This window comes from Tachyglossus aculeatus, chromosome 15 (assembly GCF_015852505.1).
Source record: "Tachyglossus aculeatus isolate mTacAcu1 chromosome 15, mTacAcu1.pri, whole genome shotgun sequence".
Lineage (NCBI taxonomy): Eukaryota > Metazoa > Chordata > Mammalia > Monotremata > Tachyglossidae > Tachyglossus > Tachyglossus aculeatus.
This window is the reverse complement of record NC_052080.1, coordinates 12992263-13014616: the sequence shown is the minus strand read 5'-3', so window position 1 is coordinate 13014616 and position 22354 is coordinate 12992263. Positions and strand designations below refer to the sequence as shown.

General features: G+C 55.1%; 1 protein-coding gene across 1 annotated transcript in view; it reads right to left on the bottom strand.

Moving 5' to 3' along the window:
• Positions 1-1218: 1218 nt before the first annotated feature.
• Positions 1219-22354, bottom strand: part of MXRA5 (matrix remodeling associated 5) — a 33610-nt gene continuing 12474 nt past the window's right edge. The window contains exons 3-7 of the mRNA XM_038757160.1: positions 18245-18374; positions 15579-15969; positions 9023-14248; positions 6073-6973; positions 1219-3345 (exon numbers count right to left, since the gene is read on the bottom strand). Coding sequence (XP_038613088.1) covers positions 1470-3345; positions 6073-6973; positions 9023-14248; positions 15579-15969; positions 18245-18374 — 8524 coding nt within the window. The 3' untranslated portion in view covers positions 1219-1469. The remainder of the gene's footprint in view (positions 3346-6072; positions 6974-9022; positions 14249-15578; positions 15970-18244; positions 18375-22354) is intronic.

The window sequence follows — 22354 nt, the reverse complement described above, 5'->3', positions numbered from 1 at the left end:
TGATGGCATTTATTAAGCGCTTACTATGTGCAAAGCACTGTTCTAAGCGCTGGGGAGGTTACAAGGTGATCAGGTTGTCCCACGGGCGGCTCCCGGTCTCAATCCCCATAATAATAATAATAATGTTGCCATTTGTTAAGCGCTTACTATGTGCAAAGCACTGTTCTAAGCGCTTGGGGTATACAAAGTGATCAGGTTGTCCCACGTGGGGCTCACAGTCTTAATCCCCATTTTACAGATGAGGTAACTGAGGCTCAGAGAAGTTAAGTGACTTGTCCAAGGTTACACAGCAGGCATGTGGCGGAGCCAGGATTCGAACCCATGACCTCTGACTCCAAAGCCCATGCTCTTTCCACTGGGCCACGCTGCTTCTCTATTTTACAGATGAGGTAACTGAGGCATAAAGAAGTGAAGTGACTTGCCCAAAGTCACACAGCTGACAGTTGGCAGAGCTAGGATTTGAACCCATGACCTCTGACTCCAAAGCCCGGGCTCTTTCCACCGAGACACATTCTAGACTGTAAGGTCTTTGTGGGCAGGGACTCTGTTACATTGTGCCCTCCCAAGCACTTAGTTCAGTGTTCCGCACCCAGAAAGCGCTCAAAACATATGATTGATTGATTGAGGGGCCTGAACCCCATCCAATACCTGATCAGGAGCAATTAAGCTGAAAGTGGGGGACGCCTCCTGATTAACGAAGTTGGGGGACGGACGGTTCGGAACCGTCAAGTCTGCAGGGAGTGCGACCGATACTTTATTTTGAAAACGAGGCCGAGAGGACCGCTCCCCATTTTCCACTTCACAGTCCGATTCGCTGAAAGGAGATCCTCGCAGGATGACCGGATTCCTCCCCAGGATGGAGGCGAGGTGCTTTCATGCATTATAGGAGAGCTGTTGTTTGAAAACCTTTTTATTAGAAATGGATCGCGCTTATTTTCTAAATTCATACTCGGGAATCTCGGGTTCGAAACCAACAGAAACGAAGGGGAAAACGTAACAGGCAAATTAGTAGTTGTTTCATAGCGTTAAGGTACGGGAAAGCGCTGCGGCGTAACTAAGCGGGACGTCTTCGATGCGAAAACAGAGCACGTCTTGTCCCTGCAGCCCAGCTCACGGACAGCGAATACTTCTCTGGTACCCTTAAGGTGCTCCTCGGGCCAGTCGGCGTGGCTTGGGTTGAAGATGTCCCGGGTAGCGGGAGATAGCAGTGAGACCACCCTGCGTCCCGTAAACAGGAAGGGGAATCCCGGGAGCGGTGGGATGACTCCCCCACGTGTCTGGATTTCTTTTTCCGGGGGTCGTCGGGAACCCGTTCCCACCCGCCGTCATCCTTTGCGGCCTCTCCTCCCAAGCGCCTCGGCCACCTCCCGGCGAGGCCGGCTCTCCTCGTGCCTTCCTCTCCCGCGCGCCTCGGCCGTCCCTCCGGCCCCGGCGGTCCCCAGGGACCGGTCCGTTCGGTCGCGGGGGCCTCAGAGGACGTGAAGGTAGGTGGTTTGGGAGCGGCTCCCCAGCTGGTTTCTGGCGGTGCAGCCGTAGAAGCCCGCGTCCCCGGGGGTGACCCGCTGGATGAGCAGCGCGCCCTGAGGGTGGAGGAGCTTGTTCCCGTAGAGGCGGGCCCGGGGCCCCGCGCTCAGGGGCGAGCCGTCGGGGAGCCGCCAGGCGACCTCGGCCCCGGGGCCCCCCGCGGCCGCGCAGTCCAGCCGCACGCTGCTCCCCGCCCGCGAGCGGACCACCCGGGGGGCCGGGGAGGGCGTCACGGCCACGGGGACGCTGGTCAGCGCCGGGCCGCGGTCCACGGCGGCGGCCCGGCACAGATAGGTGCCGCGGTCCTCCCCCGAGGCCTCGCGCACGCTGAGGGAGCCGTTGCCGAAGAGGGTGAAGCGGCCCGCCGTCTGGGGCCGGTCCAGCAGCCGGCCGCCGGGCAGCGTCCAGGAGACCCCCACGGGCCGGCCCCCCGGGGGGCCGCAGTGGAGGAGCAGGGTCTCCCCGCCGGGGACGCTGACGGGGCGGGCGGGGCCGGGGCCCACCCCGAGCGTGACCCGGCGCTGGGCGGAGCCGGCCGGGTTGCGGGCCAGGCAGCGGTAGGGCCCCGCGTCGGCCGGCGCCAGGGCGCTGATGTGCAGCACCCCGTCCTCCTTGTGGAAGAAGCGGCCCAGGCGGCGGCCCCCGGGCACCTCGCTCCCGTCGGGGAGGACCCAGAGGACCGTGGGCTCCGGGCGGCCCTCGGCGGAGCAGTTGAGGTTGATGGTGTGGCCCGCCGCGGCCGTGATCTCCTCGTCCACGGGGTCGCGGAAGACGGGCCCGCCCTGGGGGTCCAGGACGGTCAGCTGGACCACCAGGCGGGCCTCCCCGCCCTCGTTGCGCCCGATGCACACCAGCCGCACCGAGTCGCTCTCCCGCAGGTCCCGGACGTCCAGGGTGCCGTTGCGATGCACAGTGACCCGCCGGCCGTAGTAGGGGGCGGGCAGGACCACCCCCTGGGGGAAGGCCCACAGGACGCGGGGGGGCGGGACCCCCTCGGCCCGGCAGTCGATCAGCTTGCGGCCCCCCCGGGCGGCGAGCTCGCGGACGGCGGTCACGGCGGCGGGGCTGCCGTTGATGCGGGGCCGCCGGACGCTGACGCGCACCCGGACCACCTTGCGGTCCTCGCCGGCCCCGTTGCGCACCACGCAGGTGTAGTTCCCGCCGTCGGAGCGCCGGGCCTCCCGGATGAGCAGGGTGCCGTCCCGGGACACCCGGTACTTGGCCGAGGCCGGCGGGATGGGCAGGTTGGCCGGGGACAGCCAGGTGACCGTCGGGGCGGGCTCCCCTCGGGACTCGCAGGCCACGCTCACGGCCTCCCCGTACAGCACGTCCGCCACCGAGTCGCCCTTGTTCCTGATGGCGGCCGGCTGGGCCAGAACCCGCACCCGGACCCGCATCTCGTCTCGCCCCACGGGGTTCTCCGCCAGGCAGGTGTAGTCGCCCTGCTCCCCCAGGCCCACGTCGTGAAAGTAGAGGGTCCCGTTGTGGAAGAGCTCGTAGCGCCTGGCCCCGCCGCCGCCGTCGTCCGACTGCATCAGGGCGCTGACCGTGCTGCCGTCCGGCAGGCTCCAGGAGATGTCGGGGTCCGGCAGGCCGGAGGCCACGCAGTCCACCGTCAGGGCCCCCCCGAACGCGACCCTGCGGTCGGGCTCGGCCCCGCGTTCGATCTTGGCCGGCCTCATGGCCACGTCGACCCTCAGCGCCGCCGAGTCGTCCCCGAGCTGGTTGCGGGCGACGCACAGGTAGTCGCCCGCGTCTCCGTCCGTGACCGACTGCACCAGGAGGCTGCCGTTCGCCAGCACCCTGCTTCTGGTCTCGAAACTAGCGGGGGCGAGGGGGGGCAGAAAAGAAAACCACCAGGTGAGAAGGGGCCAGCCGCCTCCGGACCACCTATCCGATCCCTGCGGCCCCGGACTAAGGTGAGCCAGCCGGTCGGTTGGTATTTACCGAGCGCTTACCGTGTGCACGCCGCTGGACCGGGCACTCGGGAGAGGACGGCAGAACTACAGACAGACTCATTCCCTGCCCACAACGAGCTTACGGTCCTCAGTCGGTCATACTTGCTGAGCCCTTCCGAGCTTACGTCTTCAGTCAGTCGTATTTATCGAGCGCTTACTCTGTGCGGAGCCTTGCTGCTGGGAAGGTCTCCTTGCTCCGGTCTGAATTTACACTGACACGGATGTCGATAGATAGACACATTCCCCACCCCCGGGGAGCTTACGTCTCCAGTCAATCGTATTTATCGAGTGCTTACTCTGTGCGGAGCCTTGCTTCTGGGAAGGTCTCCTTGCTCCGGTCTGAATTTAAACTGACACGGATGTCGATAGATAGACACATTCCCCGCCCCCGGGGAGCTTACGTCTCCAGTCAATCGTATTTATCGAGTGCTTACTCTGTGCGGAGCATTGTTTTCGGGAAGGTCTCCTTGCTCCGGTTTGAATTTAAACTGACCCAAATGTCAATAGACACATTCCCCACCCCCGGGGAGCTTACATCTCCAGTCAGTTGTATTTATCAAGTGCTTACTCTGTGCGGAGCCTTGCTTCCGATAAGGTCTCCTTGCTCTGATCTGAATTTAAACTGACCCAAATGTCAATAAATAGACACATTCCCCGCCCCCAGGGAGCTTACGTCTTCAATCGTATTTATCGAGCGCTTACTTTTCATTCAATCGTATTTATTGAGCGCTTACTGTGTGCAGAGCACTGTACTAAGCGTTTGGGAAGTACAAGTTGGCAACACGTTGGTTTAGTCATCCAGATTTAGTCTCTGCCTTTAGCTCAGCTATTCAGAGTGGCTTCTCCCCGCCCCCGGGGCTTGACCGTATTTTCTGCCCACATCCCTTTCCGCCCTGAACACCGAGCGAAAGGCTACAGGTGGAGGGACTCTTGGGTGCTCTCCCATGTGCTTAGAACAGTGCTCTTCCCCCACTAGGTGCTCGGTAAATGCTATTAATGACGGTGACCGATTTATCAAAATCCTTCCAGCAAGATATCGGGAGAGCCTCTGGAGGATAGAGCACAGGACTGGGAGCCGGGAGACTTGGGTCCCTTATCCACTGGGACACCGTGGCCAAAGTGTGTCCCTTCGTAGCGTGGCCTAGTGTCTGGAGCCCGGACCAAGGAGCCGAAGGACCTGGGTTCTAGTCCCGGCTCCGCCACTCGTCTGCCGGGTGACCTCGGGCAACTCGCTAGACTTCTCGGTGCCTTAGTTTCCTCATCTTGTAAAGTGGAGATCAAACACTTGTTTCTCCTTCCTACTTTGACTGTGGGACCGGGACGGGGTCTGACCTTATTGTATTATATCTTATATACGATGATAATAATGATAACGGCATTTGTTAAGCGCTTACTATGTGCGAAGCACTATATGATGAGAAGCAGTGTGGCCTGGTGGAAGGCGCCCAGGCTTGGGAGTCAGAGTTCATGTGTCCTCATCCTGACTCTGCCGCTTGTCAGCTGTGTGACTTTGGGCAAGTCACTTAACTTCTCTTTGCCTCCGTTAATTCATCTGTAAAATGGGGATTAAGACGGTGAGCCCCATGGGGGACAACCTGATTACCTTGTATCTACCCCAGCGATTAGAACAGTGGTTGGCACATAGTAAGCACTGAACAAACACCATCATCATCACATCTACTCCAGGGCTTAGTACAGTGTCTAAGTGGGAAGCAGCGTGGCTCAAGGGAAAATGTACGGGCTTTGGAGTCAGAGGTCATGGGTTCAAATTCCGGCTCCGCCAACTGTCAGCTGTGTGACTTTGGGCAAGTCACTTCACTTCTCTGTGCCTCAATTACCTCATCTGGAAAATGGGGATTAAGATTGTGAGCGCCCCCCGTGGGACACCCTGATCACCTTGTAGCCTCCCAGCGCTTAGAACGATGCTTTGCACATAGTAAGCACTTAATAAATGCCATTATTATTATTATTATTATTATTAAGTGGCAGCAGCCTGGCCTAGTGGAAAGAGCCCGGGCCTGGGATTCAGAGGCCTGGGTTCCAATCCCGGCTCCGCCACTTTCCCGCTGGGTGAATCTGGGCTAGTCACTTCCCTTCTCTGGCCCTCAGGTCCCTCATCTGTCAAAATGGGATTAACCAATCAATCAATTGTACTTATTGAGCGCTGACTGTGTGCAGAGCACTGTACTAAGTGCTTGGGAAGTACAAGCTGGCAACAAAGAGTGTGAGCCCAAGGTGGGACAGGGACTGTGTCCAACCCGATTACCCTGTATCCCCCCCCAGCACTTAGAAGAGCGCTCGTCACGTAGAAAGTGCCTAACAAGTACCATAATTATTATAATTATGGCTTCCCCTGTGCCTTGGTCTCTTCCACTGTAAAATGGGGATTTCAATGCCCGTTCTCCCTCCTGCTCGGACTGTGAGTCCCCATGTGGGACGGGGACCTTATCCGGCCCGAGGGGTTCGTACCCGTCCCGTGTTAGAACGGTGCTCCGCCCGGAATAGGCGCTTAACCAAAGCGCTTAAGAAATACCCCGGCGCCGTCACTGGTCCCCATCATCCACTCCCTGCTGGATGAACCGTCCCTCACCTGAAGAGCGAGCCGACGGTCCTCTTGGAAGGCAGCCGCCACGAGATCCTCGGCAGGGGGTCCCCCGCAGCGGAACAGTCGAGGCGCAGGGTGCCCCCGTACGTGACGTCCGTCTGGCGGGGGGAGGTCCGGGTGATCTTGGCCCCGGCCCCGCCCCGGCGGACCGAGAGGCGGACGGTCCTCCGGGCGACCCCCACGGAGTTGGCCGCCAGGCACTCGTAGGTCCCGCTGTCCTCGGGGGCCACGTGGCGCAGGTAGAGAGTCCCGTTGGGGAAGACGAACACGTTCCCGTTGGCGAACTGGGAAGGCCGGATCTGGGTCCCGTCGAGGAGCCGCCAGCGGACGGCGGCGGGAGGGGCGGCCTTGGCCGAGCAGTGGATGTTGACGCCGAACCCGGGGGGCAGGGAGATGTTCTCCCGCTTCTCCTGCTGGATGATGGGAGGCAGGGCGGCCACGTGCAGGCGGACGGCCAGGCTGTCCGTCCCGGCCGCGTTGCCCGCCACGCACTTGTACACTCCCCGGTCGGAGAAGGCGGCCTCCTTGATGGACAGGGTCCGGTTCTGGTGGAGCGTGATCCGCGCCTCGGCCGCGGAAACCGTCTGCCAGACCTTCCGGTCAGGGAAGATCCAGGAGATGTGCGGCGGGGGGACCCCGTCGGCCAGGCACTCCATGTTGATGGTGTCCCCCAGGTAGACCGTGACGTCCCGGGAGTGGGCGGCGGTCACCTTGGGCGGCCGGGCGCCGACCGACAGCGCCACTGCCATCTTGTCCAGCCCGTGCAGGTTGCTCGCCGTGCACAGGTAGCGCCCGCCGTCCTGGGGCTGAGCCTTTCGGATGACGAAGGTGCCGTTTTTCAAGACTTCGAAGCGGTGGGTCTTCGTGTTGGGGGTCATCAGGGCTCCTAAGAGGAGGAGAAGGAGGAAGATGAGAAGCGGCCTGGCCCGGTGGAAAGAGCCCGGGCCTGGGGATCAGCAGCCCTGCAGTTTAAACCCCGCTCGTAATATCAATCAATCAATCAATCGTATTTATTGAGCGCTTACTGTGTGCCGAGCACTGTAGTAAGCGCTTGGGAAGTACAAGTTGGCGACATATAGAGACGGTCCCTACCCAACAGTGGGCTCACAGTCTAAAAGGGGGAGAATAATAATAATAATAATAATAATAACGGTATTTGTTAAGCGCTTACTACGTGCAAAGCTCTGTTCTAAGTGCTTGGGAAGTACAAGTTGGTGACATATAGAGACAGTCCCTACCCAACAGTGGGCTCACAGTCTAAAACGGGGAGAATAATAATAATAATAATAATAATAATAATAACGGTATTTGTTAAGCGCTTACTACGTGCAGAGCACTCTTCTAAGCGCTGGGGAGGTTAGAAGGTGATCAGGTTGTCCACGGGGGGGCTCACAGTTTTAATTCCCATTTTACAGATGAGGTCACTGAGGCCCAGAGAAGTGAAGTGACTTGCCCAAAGTCACACAGCTGACAGTTGGCAGAGCTGGGATTTGAACCCGTGACCTCTGAGTCCAAAGTCCAGGCTCTTTCCACTGAGCCACGGTGCTTCTCCTAATACGCTCATCTGCTGTGAGGTCTTGGGCAAGTTACTTGCCCAAGAAGCAGCACGGCTCAGTGGAGAGAGCCCGGGCTTTGGAGTCAGAGGTCATGGGTTCAAATCCCGGCTCCACCAATCGTCAGCTGTGTGACTTTGGGCAAGTCACTTCACTTCTCTGGGCCTCATCTGTAAAATGGGGATGAAGACCGTGAGCCCCCAGTGGAACAACCTGATCCGCTTGTAACCTCCCCAGCGCTTAGAACAGTGCTTGGCACATAGTAAGCGCTTACAAAATGCCATTATTATTATGATGATAATCCCGGCTCTGCCTCTTGTCTGCTGTATGACCTTGGGCAAGTCACTTCACTTCTCCGGGCCTCAGTGACCTCATCCGTAAAATGGGGATTAAGACCGGGAGCCCCGTGTCGGGCAGGGACTGTGTCCAACCTGATTTGCTTGTATTCTCCCCGTCCCCACTCCTAGTGCTTAGTTCAGTGCCTGGCACATAGTAAGCGCTTAGCAAATACCACAGTTACAGTATTATTACTAACTTCTCTGGGTGTCAGTTGAAGATTGTGAACCCTATGTGTCCAACCCGATTATCTTGTGTTCACCCTAGCGCTTAGAACAGTGCTCGGCACATAATAATAATAATAATGATGATGGCCTTTGTTAAGCGCTTACTATGTGCAAAGCACTGTTCTAAGCGCTGGGGGGGATACAAGGTGATTAGGTTGTCCCACGTGGGGCTCACAGTCTTCATCCCCATTTTACAGATGAGGTAACTGACGTAAGCTCGTTGCAGGCAGGGAATCTGACTTCATTTTTCTGTGTTTCCCAAATGCCTAGTAAGTGCAGCACGCAAAGTGGACACTTATTAAATTCTACCATCACCATTACTACTGCAGCTACTATTACTACTACTACTGCCAATCAATCAGTGGTATTTAACTACTACTAATAATAATGATAGCATTTATTAAGTGCTTACTATGTGCAAAGCACTGTTCTAAGCTCTGAAAGCAGTAAGCAATGGTAGTAGTATTGAATAATAGTAGTAGTAGTAAGTACTAGAAGTAGTAGCGTGGCTCAGTGGAAAGAGCTCGGGCTTTGGAGTCAGAGGTCATGGGTTCAAATCCCGCCTCCGCCAATTGCCAGCTGTGTGACTTTGGGCAGGTCACTTCACTTCTCTGGGCCTCAGTGACCTCATCTGTAAAATGGGGATGAAGGCCGGGAGCCCCCCGTGGGACAACCCGGTCACCTTGTAACGTGCCCAGCGCTTAGAACAGTGCTTTGCACATAGTAAGCGCTTAGTAAATGCCATCATTATTACCACTTTTACCCCAACTACTACATCTTCCCTGATACTCCCATCATGCAGATATCTCCCCGTTATACCTGTGGAAATCTGGGTCCACGTGACGAAAGGCTTGGGTTCTCCCGTCGCCTCACACGGGAGAACCACATCCGTCTCCGCCAGGACGGATAACGTCGGAGCAGATTTGGTTATGATGTGGGGCTTCTCTCCAAGGGGCCAGAAATTACTTGCAGGTTGACCTCCGCCGAAGGTACTGGGCCCAAATGGGAGTTTAAAATTCCCGGAGTGGCCGCGCCTGGATGAGGGGACGGTGGGCGTCGTCTGGGGGATGAGGTTTGGGAAACGGTAAGTCGGAGAAGCGGTCTTCAGACCGGATGCGGGCGAGGGGGTGGGAGTCGGCGGTGGGGTCGTCGGGGGCGGGGGTCCGCTCGGGACCTCGGGTAGGGTCTGCTGAGTGGCCTTTCGGTGGAAGGGTCCTGGCGTCACCTTCCTCTCCCTTTTATTCACTAGGGGGAGGATGGTGGGGGCCTGGGGTTTGGAGGGGACCCCAGGTCGGGCGAAGGTCCTGTTTTGATTAAACAAGAAAGGGAAACGGCCCCCGGCGTAATAGGGGATTCCCGCGCTGGGCATCCTTCTGGCTGACTCCGTGGGATCGGGAAGGTGGTTGTTGGCCAAAGCGTTTGGGTTGCCGTGGAAACGGTTCTGCCCCGGATGACCAAATCGACTGGGAAAGACCGGTTTGGGCCTGGATGTCGGAAGCGCCGTAGTAGTAGTAGCAGAAGTGGTAGTAGTAGTAATAGTTATTGTCGGAGGAATGGGCGTTTTTCCCTCCGCTCCAGCCCGGGACAGGTATGCCGTTATGCTGGGTTTGTTGGTAAAGCGAAGAGGAGGCTGGGAAGTAACGCGATGGAGGAATGAACCTCGTGCGGTCGGGGAAGGTGACGTGGTGGCGACCCTTGATGGGATGGATTTCGGAGGAGGCAAAGCCGGGCGCTGATGGAAGAAGGGAACGACTCCGAGGTGAGGGTGAGAATTTGGAGCCCGCGATAAGCTGTTGTTCGACCCCTTCCCGGGAACCTCCTGAAACCGTTCTTGTTTGGGAGGGACGTTAATTACGTTCTGGTTGGAAGAAGAAGTGGGAGCTCCATTTGGCTTCAAAACAAACGTGGCCTCCTCGCCGTCGGCTTCAGAGTTTTCGTTTTCTGGGGTCCCAACGTGGTTAAATATAGTATTTTCTTTGGACTCCTTCGTCGCCGGCCGAGTAGAGGAGCTCACGGTACTTGAAAAAACCATCGATGGGGTCGTGACGGGCTTAGCGAAAGGCTTTACGACGGTGGGTGAGATTGGAGGTACTGACTTTTCAAGCTTTGCGTGCGTAGAGGTAGGAGGGCCGTGAAAATCCTGAGAGGATCTATTCCGTTCGTCCTCTGCGGCCAATGTGGTTTTCTTGAAATCTTGTCTCGAAGAAACCTCCGGTGCATCGGTCGTCACCTTCCCCGTAGATTGATGTCGTGTGTTGCCGTAGGGAGTGAATACGGTGGGCCTTTCATTGCGCCGAGATGGTTCAGAGGCGGTGGGTGTTGGGTCAGCTTTAGTAGGCAAATCGGTTGGAGGTAATACTCGGAAAACTGGCGTTTCTTTAGCCATTTTCCCAGAGTCGCCCACTGGCACACCAGAAAGCAGGACTGAGGAGGAAATCGATGGAGTCACCTGTGGCGTAACGGATGTTGACGATGATAATGGTGCAGATGCTGCCGATGATGATGATGAAGATATCGGTGGTGATGACATTGATGACGGCGAGGCCCAGCTGGTTGGAGTCGGAGAACCTGGAAGGGATTCCTCCTCAGACTCGGAAACTGGCAAATTCTCAGAGCTGGAAGGCGTCCCGACGCTGTCAAAAAATATACCGGGGACCAAAGTGGCCGTTTGGAAGTCGTCGACGTCGGCGGTCGCATCGGGCCTCTTCACCTCCTCTTCTTCCGAAACACTAAACGGTGTTTCCCAGCTAGGCTCTTGGGATGGAAGGCGTTCTGAGGTAGCGGTTGGCCGTCCTTTACGATTCATTCCCTCAGGCGGGTCCACAGCTTGGAGAGGAACCGTGACGGGAGATGGCAGCACGGCAGCGGGGCTAGTAGACAGAGGTCCAGGTGTAGTTTCGGCTGGAGCACTTGGCCGAGTTTCAAAAGTCCTCGGTAGCAAAGTAGTTCTTGCCCCTTTATTTTTGGATGGCCTTTTCTTTCCCCTCCTACGGGAAGCTGATTTGGTCACTGCTGCTGCTAAATCTCCACCCTTGGCCAACATATCTGGAACGCTGGTTCTGTCCCAGAACACAGAAGCCGAAGTGGGCGCATTAGCTACCCCTTTGAGAATCGTCGACCACGTCGGACTAGAAGCCGTAACTGCCGGGGCCAAGGCTGTGGGCCGGACACGTTTTCGCCCCTGACGAAGCCTGTTGGGTCTCAACCGTCTCCTCCCGTGGGGCCTCCTTCGCAGATGCTGGGTAACTGAAGAGCTAGGCGTCGTCAACTCCCCGTCGGGCATCGCCGTCGGCTCCGGAGTGCTCCGTCCGTCCTTCGAGACGGTAGGCGGGATTGAGTCGGGACCTTTCAGGGAAGCGACGGGATTTGCATTTGTCGGGCGGAGCGGAAACCCCGTTACGGTGACGGCTTCCAAATCGTGCCTCCTTTTCCCGCTCGAGGATTCTGTTTCTGAGGTCCCGTCCTCCCATCCCATCGGAAGCCCCCCGTCCGTGTTCTGGTCAACTGACAGATGGGGGGGAGAGGTGACCCAACTTTCAGTAATTTTGAGGCGGTATGGGGGGATCTGCGGGTTTGGAGACCCTGAGACGCGGTCCTCTCCGGGGACCGAGTCTTCAAATGGCGGAGCTGAAGAGAAAACCCAACTGGGGTGAGGAGTCCTGAAGTCGTCATTGCCGACCGGAACGAGGTCGGCTGGAGGGAAAGGCGAGGTGCCAGAATGGGCGCCGGCCCCTCCGTCAGGCCGGGAATCAGTCGCGGCTGCAGGGTTGAAGTACGTGAAAGTCTCGGTCTCTGCCAGGCCACTGGAATCCAACGGCAGCTCTTCAGGAAGAGCCGGGCTTGCCCGACCTCCGTCGTCTCCCGCGGAGGAGCTCCCCGTCCTCGCTTCCTCAGCGTATGGCCCGCGGGGGGAGGTTGCCGTGTGGCATGCTCCGGATGTGGGAGGAGTCGTCCCCATAGGTTCTGTCCTGAGAGAAGGAGCATCCGTAGCGTAGGCGCCCTCGGACTCTCCCGGAAACGGGAAACGGACGGGCTCGTGCGTTTCCGGGCTGATGGGCTTCAGTTCGGATCCGGGGGTTCGGAAGCGTCTTTGATCATCTTCGCTCTCGGCCAGAGGACCTACGGGGGAGACCAGCTCATCTTCGCCGAGGAAGGAGGCGTCTGAGGAGGCCTCCTCCGGCGGCGGGGTCATCCCTGCGTCAGGTTTCACTGGGGGGCTCGGCACGGGAAGGGGCGGCGTGACTTTCTGTCTCGCCGTCGGCGCTGTCGTCGTCGGGACCGGGGAGGAGACGAGGGGTCCTCCGGTGCCCCTAGGAAGGTTCCGCCCACGCACCTTAGCCAAAATGTCGGCCCAGTGCTGCGGATTGATTTGCTTGTTCGCCATATTGATCCTTCGCCGAGATTCAAACCCCCTTCTGCCCTCTGCCACGTTGCTCTCTGGGGCTCTTTCCACGCCCTTCCAGAATTTCATCTTCCTCCGACCTTTCTGGTTCTTCTTCGCCGGCGACCCCGGCTCGTCATCGTTTCTCCGCGCAGCGGCCCCCCCCGGGGCCTCTCGATCCGAGGGTCCCTCGGACGGATCCCCCCCGTCTCCGGCCCCGGACCCCCCCTCGTCGTCGATAACGTCCGCCCTCGTCCGGGGGGACGTCTGGGGACCCGAATGCTTCTTCGGTTTGCCTCCGTTGGCCGGCCTGTGGCGTCCTTTCCTCCTCACCGTCACCTTCACCGTGAAACGGTCCATCCCCTGCCGATTGACGGCCACGCATCGGTAGTACCCGGTATCGGTGACTTGGCCGCTGGGGATGAGTAGAGTTCCGTTTCCCAAAAGGAAGCCACGCGAGGAGTTGGAGGAGTCACTGAGCACCTCTTTGCTGGGGAGGATCCAGCTGAGCTGGGCTTCGGGGATGGCCAGAGCTCCACAGGGCAGCGTGATGGGCTCCCCGGCGCGTTTTTCAATGGCGAACACCTCGCCGCCTCCCGGCCCGACCTCCGGAGGCTGGACGGAGACCCGATAGGCCACGCTGTCGGTCTCGTCCCTTACGCGGGCCACGCACCGGTACGGGCCGGAATCCGGGTAGCCCGCGGCTCTCAGGACGAGACGACCATCTTCGCGGACCGAAAACCTGCCGTCCCGACCTTCGGACGGGGCTCTCCAGGCGGAGCCGTCTGGAAGGACCCAGAGGATCTCCGGGCTCTCGGAAGCCCTCACGTGGCACCTCAGCTCGAATTCGGAGCCCGCCAGCACCGCCCGAGCTCCAGCCGCGCTTTCGTCTTGCTCGATCATCACCCAGCTCCCGCTGCCCCGCCCGCCGACGTCTTTGGTGGAGACGATCTGGGAAAACCGGGTGGAGAAGGAGAGCAGAACCTTCTCCGCCATGCTCCGGAGCCGGTTGAACCGCAGGTCAACGGACGGTTGCATCACCCAGTCGGGCCTGGCGACCACGCGAGCTCTGACCCCCGTGTAGTAGAGGGCATCGTGATCCGCGTCTTGCCGGTAGCGGTAGCCGCTGGAGGGGTTTTGGCCGAGCGTCTGCTCTTGTCGCAGTTTGACCGGGACCTCGCTGTAATACGCGATGAGCTTCCACAGCTTCTCATAGTTTTCCCTGTTCATCGGGCATTCGAAATCCAGGGCGATGGTCGCGTTGATGTCGATTTCATACGGATCGCTCTGGTTCCAGTGGACTTGGGACAGGTTCACCGGCTTTTTGATAGCACAGGTCAGGTCCGCCTTATTCCCGTGTTCATCCGTCATATTGAGGGTGACGTTCCACGGAGAGGACTGAAACGCGTCCGCAGAGAGCCAACTGTTGCCGTCGTCCTCCTCCTCCTCTCCCTCCTCCTCCTCCTCTTCCTCCTCCTCCTCCTCCTGTTCCCTGCTGCTGCTGCTGCTGCTGTTCAGCTTCAGGGGGGATTGTATGAGAGGCTTAACGCACGTGAGGTCTTTCAAAGTTTGAATCTCCTGTTTGTGCAGCTGCTTGGGACTGGAACATAGGGAGCAGAGCTGGCCTCCCTCATAGGCTTTGTCCTTTTTGCATTTCAAAACCCCTAAAATTCAAACAGGCAAAAGTTCAGTTAGTTGGGGAACCAGAAAGCCACGGGGTTTCAGGGAAAGAACTAGACTGAAAGACGTATCTGGGGGTATCCCTAGCGACTGGGTCTTCTGAGGCAAATGGCATTTGAATTGACCGATCGTATTTAGTGAACACCTGCGTGCAGAACACTGTAATAATAATAATAGTAATAATCATGGTATTGAGCGCTTACTACGTGTCAAGCACCGTTCTAAGCTCCGGGATAGATATAAGGCAATCAGGATGGCACAGTCCCTGTCCCACAAGGAGCTCACGGTTCTAATCCCCATTTTACAGATGAGGGAACTGAGGCCCAGAGAAGTGAAGTGACTGGCCCAGGGTCACACAGCAGACAAGTGGCAGAGCGGGATTAGACTCCCAAGCCCGCGTTCTGGCCAATAGGCCATGCTGTACTACGCACTTGGGAAAGTTCAAAGGGAGTGGGAGAAGAGGAAGTGAAGGCTTAACTGGGGAAGGCCTCTTGGAGGAGATGTCGTTTAGTCATTCGGTCAGTCGTATGTATTGGGCGTATTTATTTATTTATAATACAGTGCTCTGCACATAGTAAGCGCTCAATAAATACCACTGATTAACTGATCGACAAACCAGAAACAGAACCACCTATCCCAGGTAGGGACCCCAAACCCCCAACCCAAAGGAACGTAGCCATGGGGAGAGACCGGAGGCTGAACGAAGCCAACCGTGCTATCGGTTTCCCTCTTGGTAGGCAGAGGGTCTTCCTGTATGAGCATAAAATAGAGAGGCAGGGCTCGTCAGTCGACACCACCCCAGGTCTGTCCATAATGAAGGTAATAATAGTAATGACGATGGCATTTATTAAGCGCTTACTATGGGCAAAGCACCGTTCCAAGTGCTAGGGAGGTTACAAGATGATCGGGTTGTCCCACGGTGGGCTCACAGTCTTAGTCCCCATTTTACAGACTGTAAAATTTTACAGCAGACTTCTAGACTGTGAGCCCGCTGTTGGGTAGGGACTGTCTCTATGTGTTGCCGACTTGTACTTCCCAAGCTGCTCTGCACACAGTAAGCGCTCAATAAATACGATTGATTGATTTACAGATGAGGTAACTGAGGCCCAGAGAAGTTAAGTGACTTGCCCAAAGTCACCCAGCTGACAGTTGGCAGGGCGGGGATTTGAACCCATGACCTCTGACTCCAAAGCCCGGGCTCTCTTCCACTGAGCCAAGCTGCTTCTCAGGATTCAGCAGCGGTATAACAAACTCGTCTGGGACACACCCGCCCGAACGCGGCGCAGAGTCGGCCGCGTTTCCCTCCACCCCTACCTCCGAAGGCCGCGTCCCACTGGAGGAGCCACTTAAGGCGGCAGTCGCAGGCCCACGGGTTGCCGTGGAGGTACACGTTCTCCAGGAGGGGCATGCCGTAGAACAGCCCCGCGGGCAGCGTCCGGATGGCGTTGTCCGAGAGGTACAGGTGCCGGACGGTCGAGAGTCGGAAATGGCCCAGGAGGGAAAACGTGGAGAAGGTGCCGGGGTGCAGCTGCCGGAGCCGGTTCCCCTCCAGGTGCAGCAGCCGCAGAGACGTCAAGCCGCCGAAGGCCCGCGGGTGGATGAATTCAATCTTGTTGTGGTCAAGGTGCAGCCTCATCAGGCTGGCGAGCCCCCGAAACGTCTCCCCCGTGATAACTTGGAGCTGGTTGTAGCTGAACTTGAAGACCTTGAAAGGAAAGATCGCGGGCGTGAGCCGTGACCGCTTGACGCCCGTCCACGCGTTTGCTTTTGTTGTCTGTCTCCCCTTTCTAGACTGTGAGCCCGTCGTTGGGTAGGAACCGTCTCTATATGTCGCCGACTTGGACTTCCCAAGTGCTTAGTACAGGGCTCCGCGCACAGTAAGTGCGCGATAAATACGGTTGAATGAACGAATGAATCCAAAAAGGAATGGAGAGGCACTTGGTTGTTTTGGGGTTTTTTTTCATCATCATCATCATCATCATCATCAATCATATTTATTGAGCGCTTACTGTGTGCAGAGCACTGTACTGAGCGCTTGGGAAGTCCAAGTTGGCAACATAGAGAGACAGTCCCTACCCAACAGTGGGCTCACAGTCTAGAAGGGGGAGACAGAGAACAAAGCTAAACATACTAACAAAATAAAATAAATAGAATAGATATGTACAAGTAAAATAAATAAATATATGTCGCCGACTTGTACTTCCCAAGTGCTTAGTACAGGGCTCCGCGCACAGTAAGTGCGCAATAAATACGGTTGAATGAACAAATGAATCCAAAAAGGAATGGAGAGGCACTTGGTTGTTTTGGGTTTTTTTTTTATGGTACTAGTTCGGCGCTTACTGTGTGCCCGGCACTGTACTAAGCACTGAGGCAGATACAAGCTAATCGGGTTGGACACGGTCCCTGTTCCACATAATAGTTAACTGTAATGATTGTGGTACTTGTTAAGTGCTTATGCTCGGCCAAACACTGTTCTAAGCACTGGGGAAAATACAAGTTGATGATGATGATGGCATTTATTAAATGCTTACTATGTGCAAAGCACTCTTCTAAGCGCTGGGGAGGTTACAAGCCCCCTCTTTCCTGTCCCCCTCCTCCCCCTCCCCATCCCCCCCGCCTTACCTCCTTCCCCTCCCCACAGCACCTGTATATATGGATATATGTTTGTACATATTTATTACTCTATTTATTTTATTTTGTTAATATGTTTTGTTTTGTTGTCTGTCTCCCCCTTCTAGACTGTGAGCCTGCTGTTGGGTAGGGACTGTCTCTATATGTTGCCAACTTGGACTTCCCAAGCGCTTAGTCCAGTGCTCTGCACACAGTAAGCGCTCAATAAATACGATTGAATGACTGAATGAATGAATGAAAACAAGGTGATCAGGTTGTCCCACGGGGGGCTCCCAGTCTTAATCCCCATTTTACAGATGAGGGAACTGAGGCCCAGAGAAGTGACTTGCCCAGAGTCACACAGCCGACAATTGCCGGAGCCGGGATTTGAACCCATGACCCCTGACTCCAAAGCCCGGGCTCTTTCCACTGAGCCACGCTGCTTCCCCTAATCAAGTTAATCAGGTTGGACCCAGTCCCCGTCCCACATGGGGCTCACAGTCGTAAGCCCCTTTTTACTACGTACTAAGCGCTTGGGAGAGGATGGTATAACAGAGTTGGTCGATGCGTCCCCCTGCCCACAGCGAGCTTACCATCTAGAGGTACGTTCAGTCTATCAATGAATGGGATTTATTGGCTGCTTAATGTCTACAGTGGGAAGCAGCGTGGCTCAGTGGAAGGAGCCCGGGCTTTGGAGTCAGAGGTCATGGGTTCGAACCCCGGCCCCACCACGTGTCTGCTGTGTGACCTTGGGCAAGTCACTTAACTTCTCGGAGCCTCAGTTACCTCATCTGTAAAATGGGGATGAAGCCTGTGAGCTCCACGCGGGACAACCTGAATACCTTGTATCCCCCCCCAGCGCTTAGAACAGTGCTTTGCACATAGTAAGCGCTTAACAAATGCCATCATTATTATTATTATTATTACAGAGCACTGTATTATGCGCCTGGGAGAGGACAGTATACCAAGAGCTGGTAGACATGTCCTCTGACCACAAATAGCTTACAGATGAGGTGATGGAGGCCCAGAGCAGTGAAGTGACTTGCCGAAGTCACACAGCAGACAAGCGGCGAAGCCGGGATTGGAACCCAGGCCCTTATGACCCCCAGATCCGGGCTCTCTCCGTTAGGCCCACTGTTGGGTAGGGACTGTCTCTATATGTTGCCAACTTGTACTTCCCAAGCGCTTAGTACAGTGCTCTGCACACAGTAAGCGCTCAATAAATACGATTGATGATGATGATGATAGGCGTCGGAGAGCATCTGCGTTGACGGTCGGACGAAGGGATGCCAACCAGAGACAGTTGCTGCGGTCTAATCAGCATTCTGGAGGAATCGTAGTGACTGATGCTCATAGTGGCCGAAGCTTACCTGGAGGGAGATTAGATCTTTTAAGGCCCCGTTCGGTATGCTCGGGATGTTATTCCCGTGGATCATGAGAAGCTCCAATTTAGTGAGGCCGGCAAAGGAGTTCTCTGAGATGGACTGGATGCTATTAAACCTGGAGAATGAAAACAGCGGCAAGTCAGTCTCGGATTAGAACAGTGCTTGGCACATAGTAAGTGCTTAATAAATGCCATTATTATTATTGTTATGAATAGTAATAATCATAATAATAAAGGAAAACTGACCCAGCCCACCCAGGTGCATGGTTTAAGCCCTGAAACATTGGAGTAGCCTACCGATTGATCAGTCATATTTATTGAGCTCTTACTGGATGCAGAGCACCGTACGAAGCGCTTGGGAGAGGATGGTATAACAGAGTTGGTCGATGCGTCCCCCTGCCCACAGCGAGTTTACAATCTAGAGGTACCTTCAGTCTACCAATGAATGGGATTTATTGGCTGCTTAATGTCTACAGAGCACTGTATTATGCGCCTGGGAGAGGACAGTATACCAAGAGCTGGTAGACACGTCCCCTGACTACAGCCAGCTTACAGTCTAGAGGTATGTTCGGTCCATTAATGAATGGCATTCATTCATTCATTCAGTCGTATTTATTGAGCGCTTACTGTGTGCAGAGCACTGTACTAAGCGCTTGGGAAGTACAAAGCGCTTGGCAGGCTCACTGTTTGCAAAGCGCTGAACTGAGCAGTTGGAAGCACAGCCTGGTCTCTCGGAGATTTTTGCCTAATCTGTAAAATGGGATAAGGCATCCATTCTCTCTCTCTTCTTAGACTGTGGGACAGGGACTGTGTCCAATCTGATTATCTTTTTTTTAAAAAAAAAGTGGTATCTGTTAAGCACTTACTATGTGCCAAGCACTGTTCTAAGCACTAGGCCAGATACAATCAATCAGGCAGGACACGGTCCCCGTCCCTCGTGGGGCTCACAGTCCAAGCAGGAGGGAGAACAGGTATTCAATCCCCATTTTCCAGGTGAGGTTCCCGAGGCACTGAGAAGTGAAGTGACTTGTCCAAGGTCACACAGCAGGCACGCGGAGGAGCTGGAAGTAGAACCCAGCTTTTCAGACTCCCGGACCTGTGCTCTTTCCACTAGGCTGTTACCTTATAGCTACTCTAGAACCTAGTAATAATAATAATAATAATAATAATGGCATTTATTAAGCGCTTACTATATGCAAAGCACCGTTCTAAGTGCTGGGGAGGTTACAAGGTGATCAGGTTGCCCCATGGGGGGCTCACAGTCTTAATCCCCATTTTCCAGATGAGGTAACTGAAGCACAGAGAAGTTAAGTGACTTGCCCAAAGTCACACAGCTGACAAGTGGCGGAGCCGGGATTTGAACCCATGACCTCTGACTCCAAAGCCCGGGCTCTTTCCACTGAGCCACGCTGTTAGTACAGTATCTGGCACATGGTAAGTTCTTAGCAAGTATTGTAATCACTATTGTTCTGCACATACTAAGCACTCAATAAGTAACATCGATTGATCCATTCAGAGCCAAAGGATTCATTCATTCATTCATTCAATCGTATTTATTGAGCGCTTACTGTGTGCAGAGCACTGTACTAAGCGCTTGGGAAGTACAAGTTAGCAACCTACAGATTAATTCACAGCTGTAGAAATCTGGCACTGGAGGGGAAATTATACCAGGAACCTCTCCTATGATACAATTTGAAAGCGGGTTCAGGTCTTCCCAACTAAATGTACCCGAGACAGCCTGAGGCTTTTTAAAAAAAAATTTCTCCTTTTCAAGTATTGTGAGGATTAGCCAACTCCCTGGATTTTCCAACTTCAATTTTCGTCCGGCCCCATGGTCATGAACTAACAGATTTCCCTTAGCCCACCCCCTATGCATTCTCATCCCACGGGAATTTGGCTGGAAACCAGGGTTCCAGCGAACAAGTCAGCATATTCTTCCCCTTTAAAGTGGTCCTTAAAGCCAGCCTTCCAGCTGCAAACTCCCAGAAATTTGATCCCCAATTCGAACCTCAAACCGGTCGCTTCTGTGAGTTCAAAGACCCCCGAATGTTAATGGTAATGTTGCCATTATGAAATAAGGCCGTCTGGTTACCAGAAGAGCCCAGATGACATTGCTGATTTGTACTTCCCAAGCGCTCAGTACAGTGCTCCGCACACAGTAAGCGCTCAATAAATACGATTGATGATGATGATGATGATGATTATCACCGGGGACCTCCCTGTCATTGGTTTGTATGGAGGCAGGTCTTAAACACGGCCCCTTCGGGTGGTCCTGGAGTGGCATCTCCCCCCGCCCCCCCGAGATGTCCTACACACTTCTGAGGTTGTTGCAAAAATCAAGAATCAGCAACCAAAAACAGGCGATGGTGCACCCAAATAGAGTCAGAAGGACCCGGGTTCTAATCTTGCCTAGGCCGCAGTTGACCTTGGGCAAGTCACTTAACGTCTCTGGGCCTCATTTCCCTCATCTGGAAAACGGGGATTAAGAGTGTGAGCCCCCCACCGTGGGACAGGGGCTGCGTCCTGTCCGACCTGATTAACTCGTATCTGCCCCAGTGCTTAGAAAGTGCTTGGTACGTAGTAAGCGCTTGACAAGTACCATGATTAGTTGGCGGCTCATTGGAAAGACCACGGGCTTTGGAGTCAGAGGTTATGGGTTCAAATCCCAGCTCCTCCAATTGTCAGCTGTGTGACTTTGGGCAAGTCACTTCACTTCTCTGGGCCTCAGTTAGCTTCATCTGTAAAATGGGGATTAAGACCGTGAACCCCAAGTGGGACAACCTGATCACCTTGTATCCTCCCCAGCGCTTAGAACAGTGCTTTGCACATAGTAAGCATTTAACAAATGCCATCATTGTTATTATTATTATTACTGTTAGGTGTCTAAAGGACCTAATTTTCCCCCAGTAAATGGTGCTGCTTCCACGACCCACTGAATGTATTTTGAGTGCCACTGAATCCTCCCAAAATTGAGAAAGGGTTGCACTGGGAAGCTCGGCTGATGAAGTAAGATCCTCTAGGGTGCGGATCTGTGTTTTGGGCAGAATGAAGAAGCCACACAGACTTCACAATTACCCAGATTTAAAACATCCCCACATCTGCCAGGGCCGCCATTCACTCTCGTAATGTACTCTCCCAAGCACTCAGTACAGTGCTCCACACACAGTAAGTGCTCAGTAAATACGACTGAATGAATGAACGAGTGATTTGGCCATGACAGGGAAGCAGCGTGGCTCAGTTGAAAGAACCCGGGCTTTGGAGTCAGAGGTCATGGGTTCAAATGCCGGCTCTGCCAATTGCCAGCTGTGTGACTTTGGGCAAGTCACTTGACCTCAAGTTAGCTCATCTGTAAAATGGGGATTAAGACTGTGAGCCCCCCGTGGGACAACCTGATCACCTTGTAACCTCCCCAGCGCTTAGAACAGTGCTTTGCACACAGTAAGCGCTTAATAAATGCTATTATTATTATTATATGTATCCGTGACCGGAGAAAGTCTCCTCGGTAGAAGGGACCAATGTAATACGCCTAGAAATCCAAGACTCACGGGACCAGACAAAGTTTTAGGCCGTGGGATCATCATCATCATCATCATCAATCGTATTTATTGAGCGCTTACTGTGTGCAGAGCAATGTACTGAGGGCTTGGGAAGTACAAGTTGGCAACATATAGAGACAGTCCCTACCCAACAGTGGGCTCACAGTCTAAAAGATCAATGGAAGGTCCTCGTACCTTGACAAAGAGTCAATCTCGGTTTCAAGAACCGCTCCGCTAGATCATGAGATCTCCTCCCCTCAGCTTGAACTGCCTCCTGCCCCACTGAATGAAATCGAGCCGGTCCGGCTACGCTTAAAATTCACAGATTCCAAGGGTCTAGTGCTTTTTAGTGGGGCGGAAGGGGGAGAACCTACCTATCGTCTCCATAGCCGACGGCCAGAACCTAAAGAAAAGAAGGAAGAGAAAGAGAGAAGGGAAGATCCAAGTTATCGAGGCATCAGAAGGCGAAAAAAGAAAAATGGGAAAGGACAGTAAAGTTAGAAATAGCTAGCAGGGGCAATCGGCATGGCTAAGTGGAATGCGCACAGGTCTGGGAATCA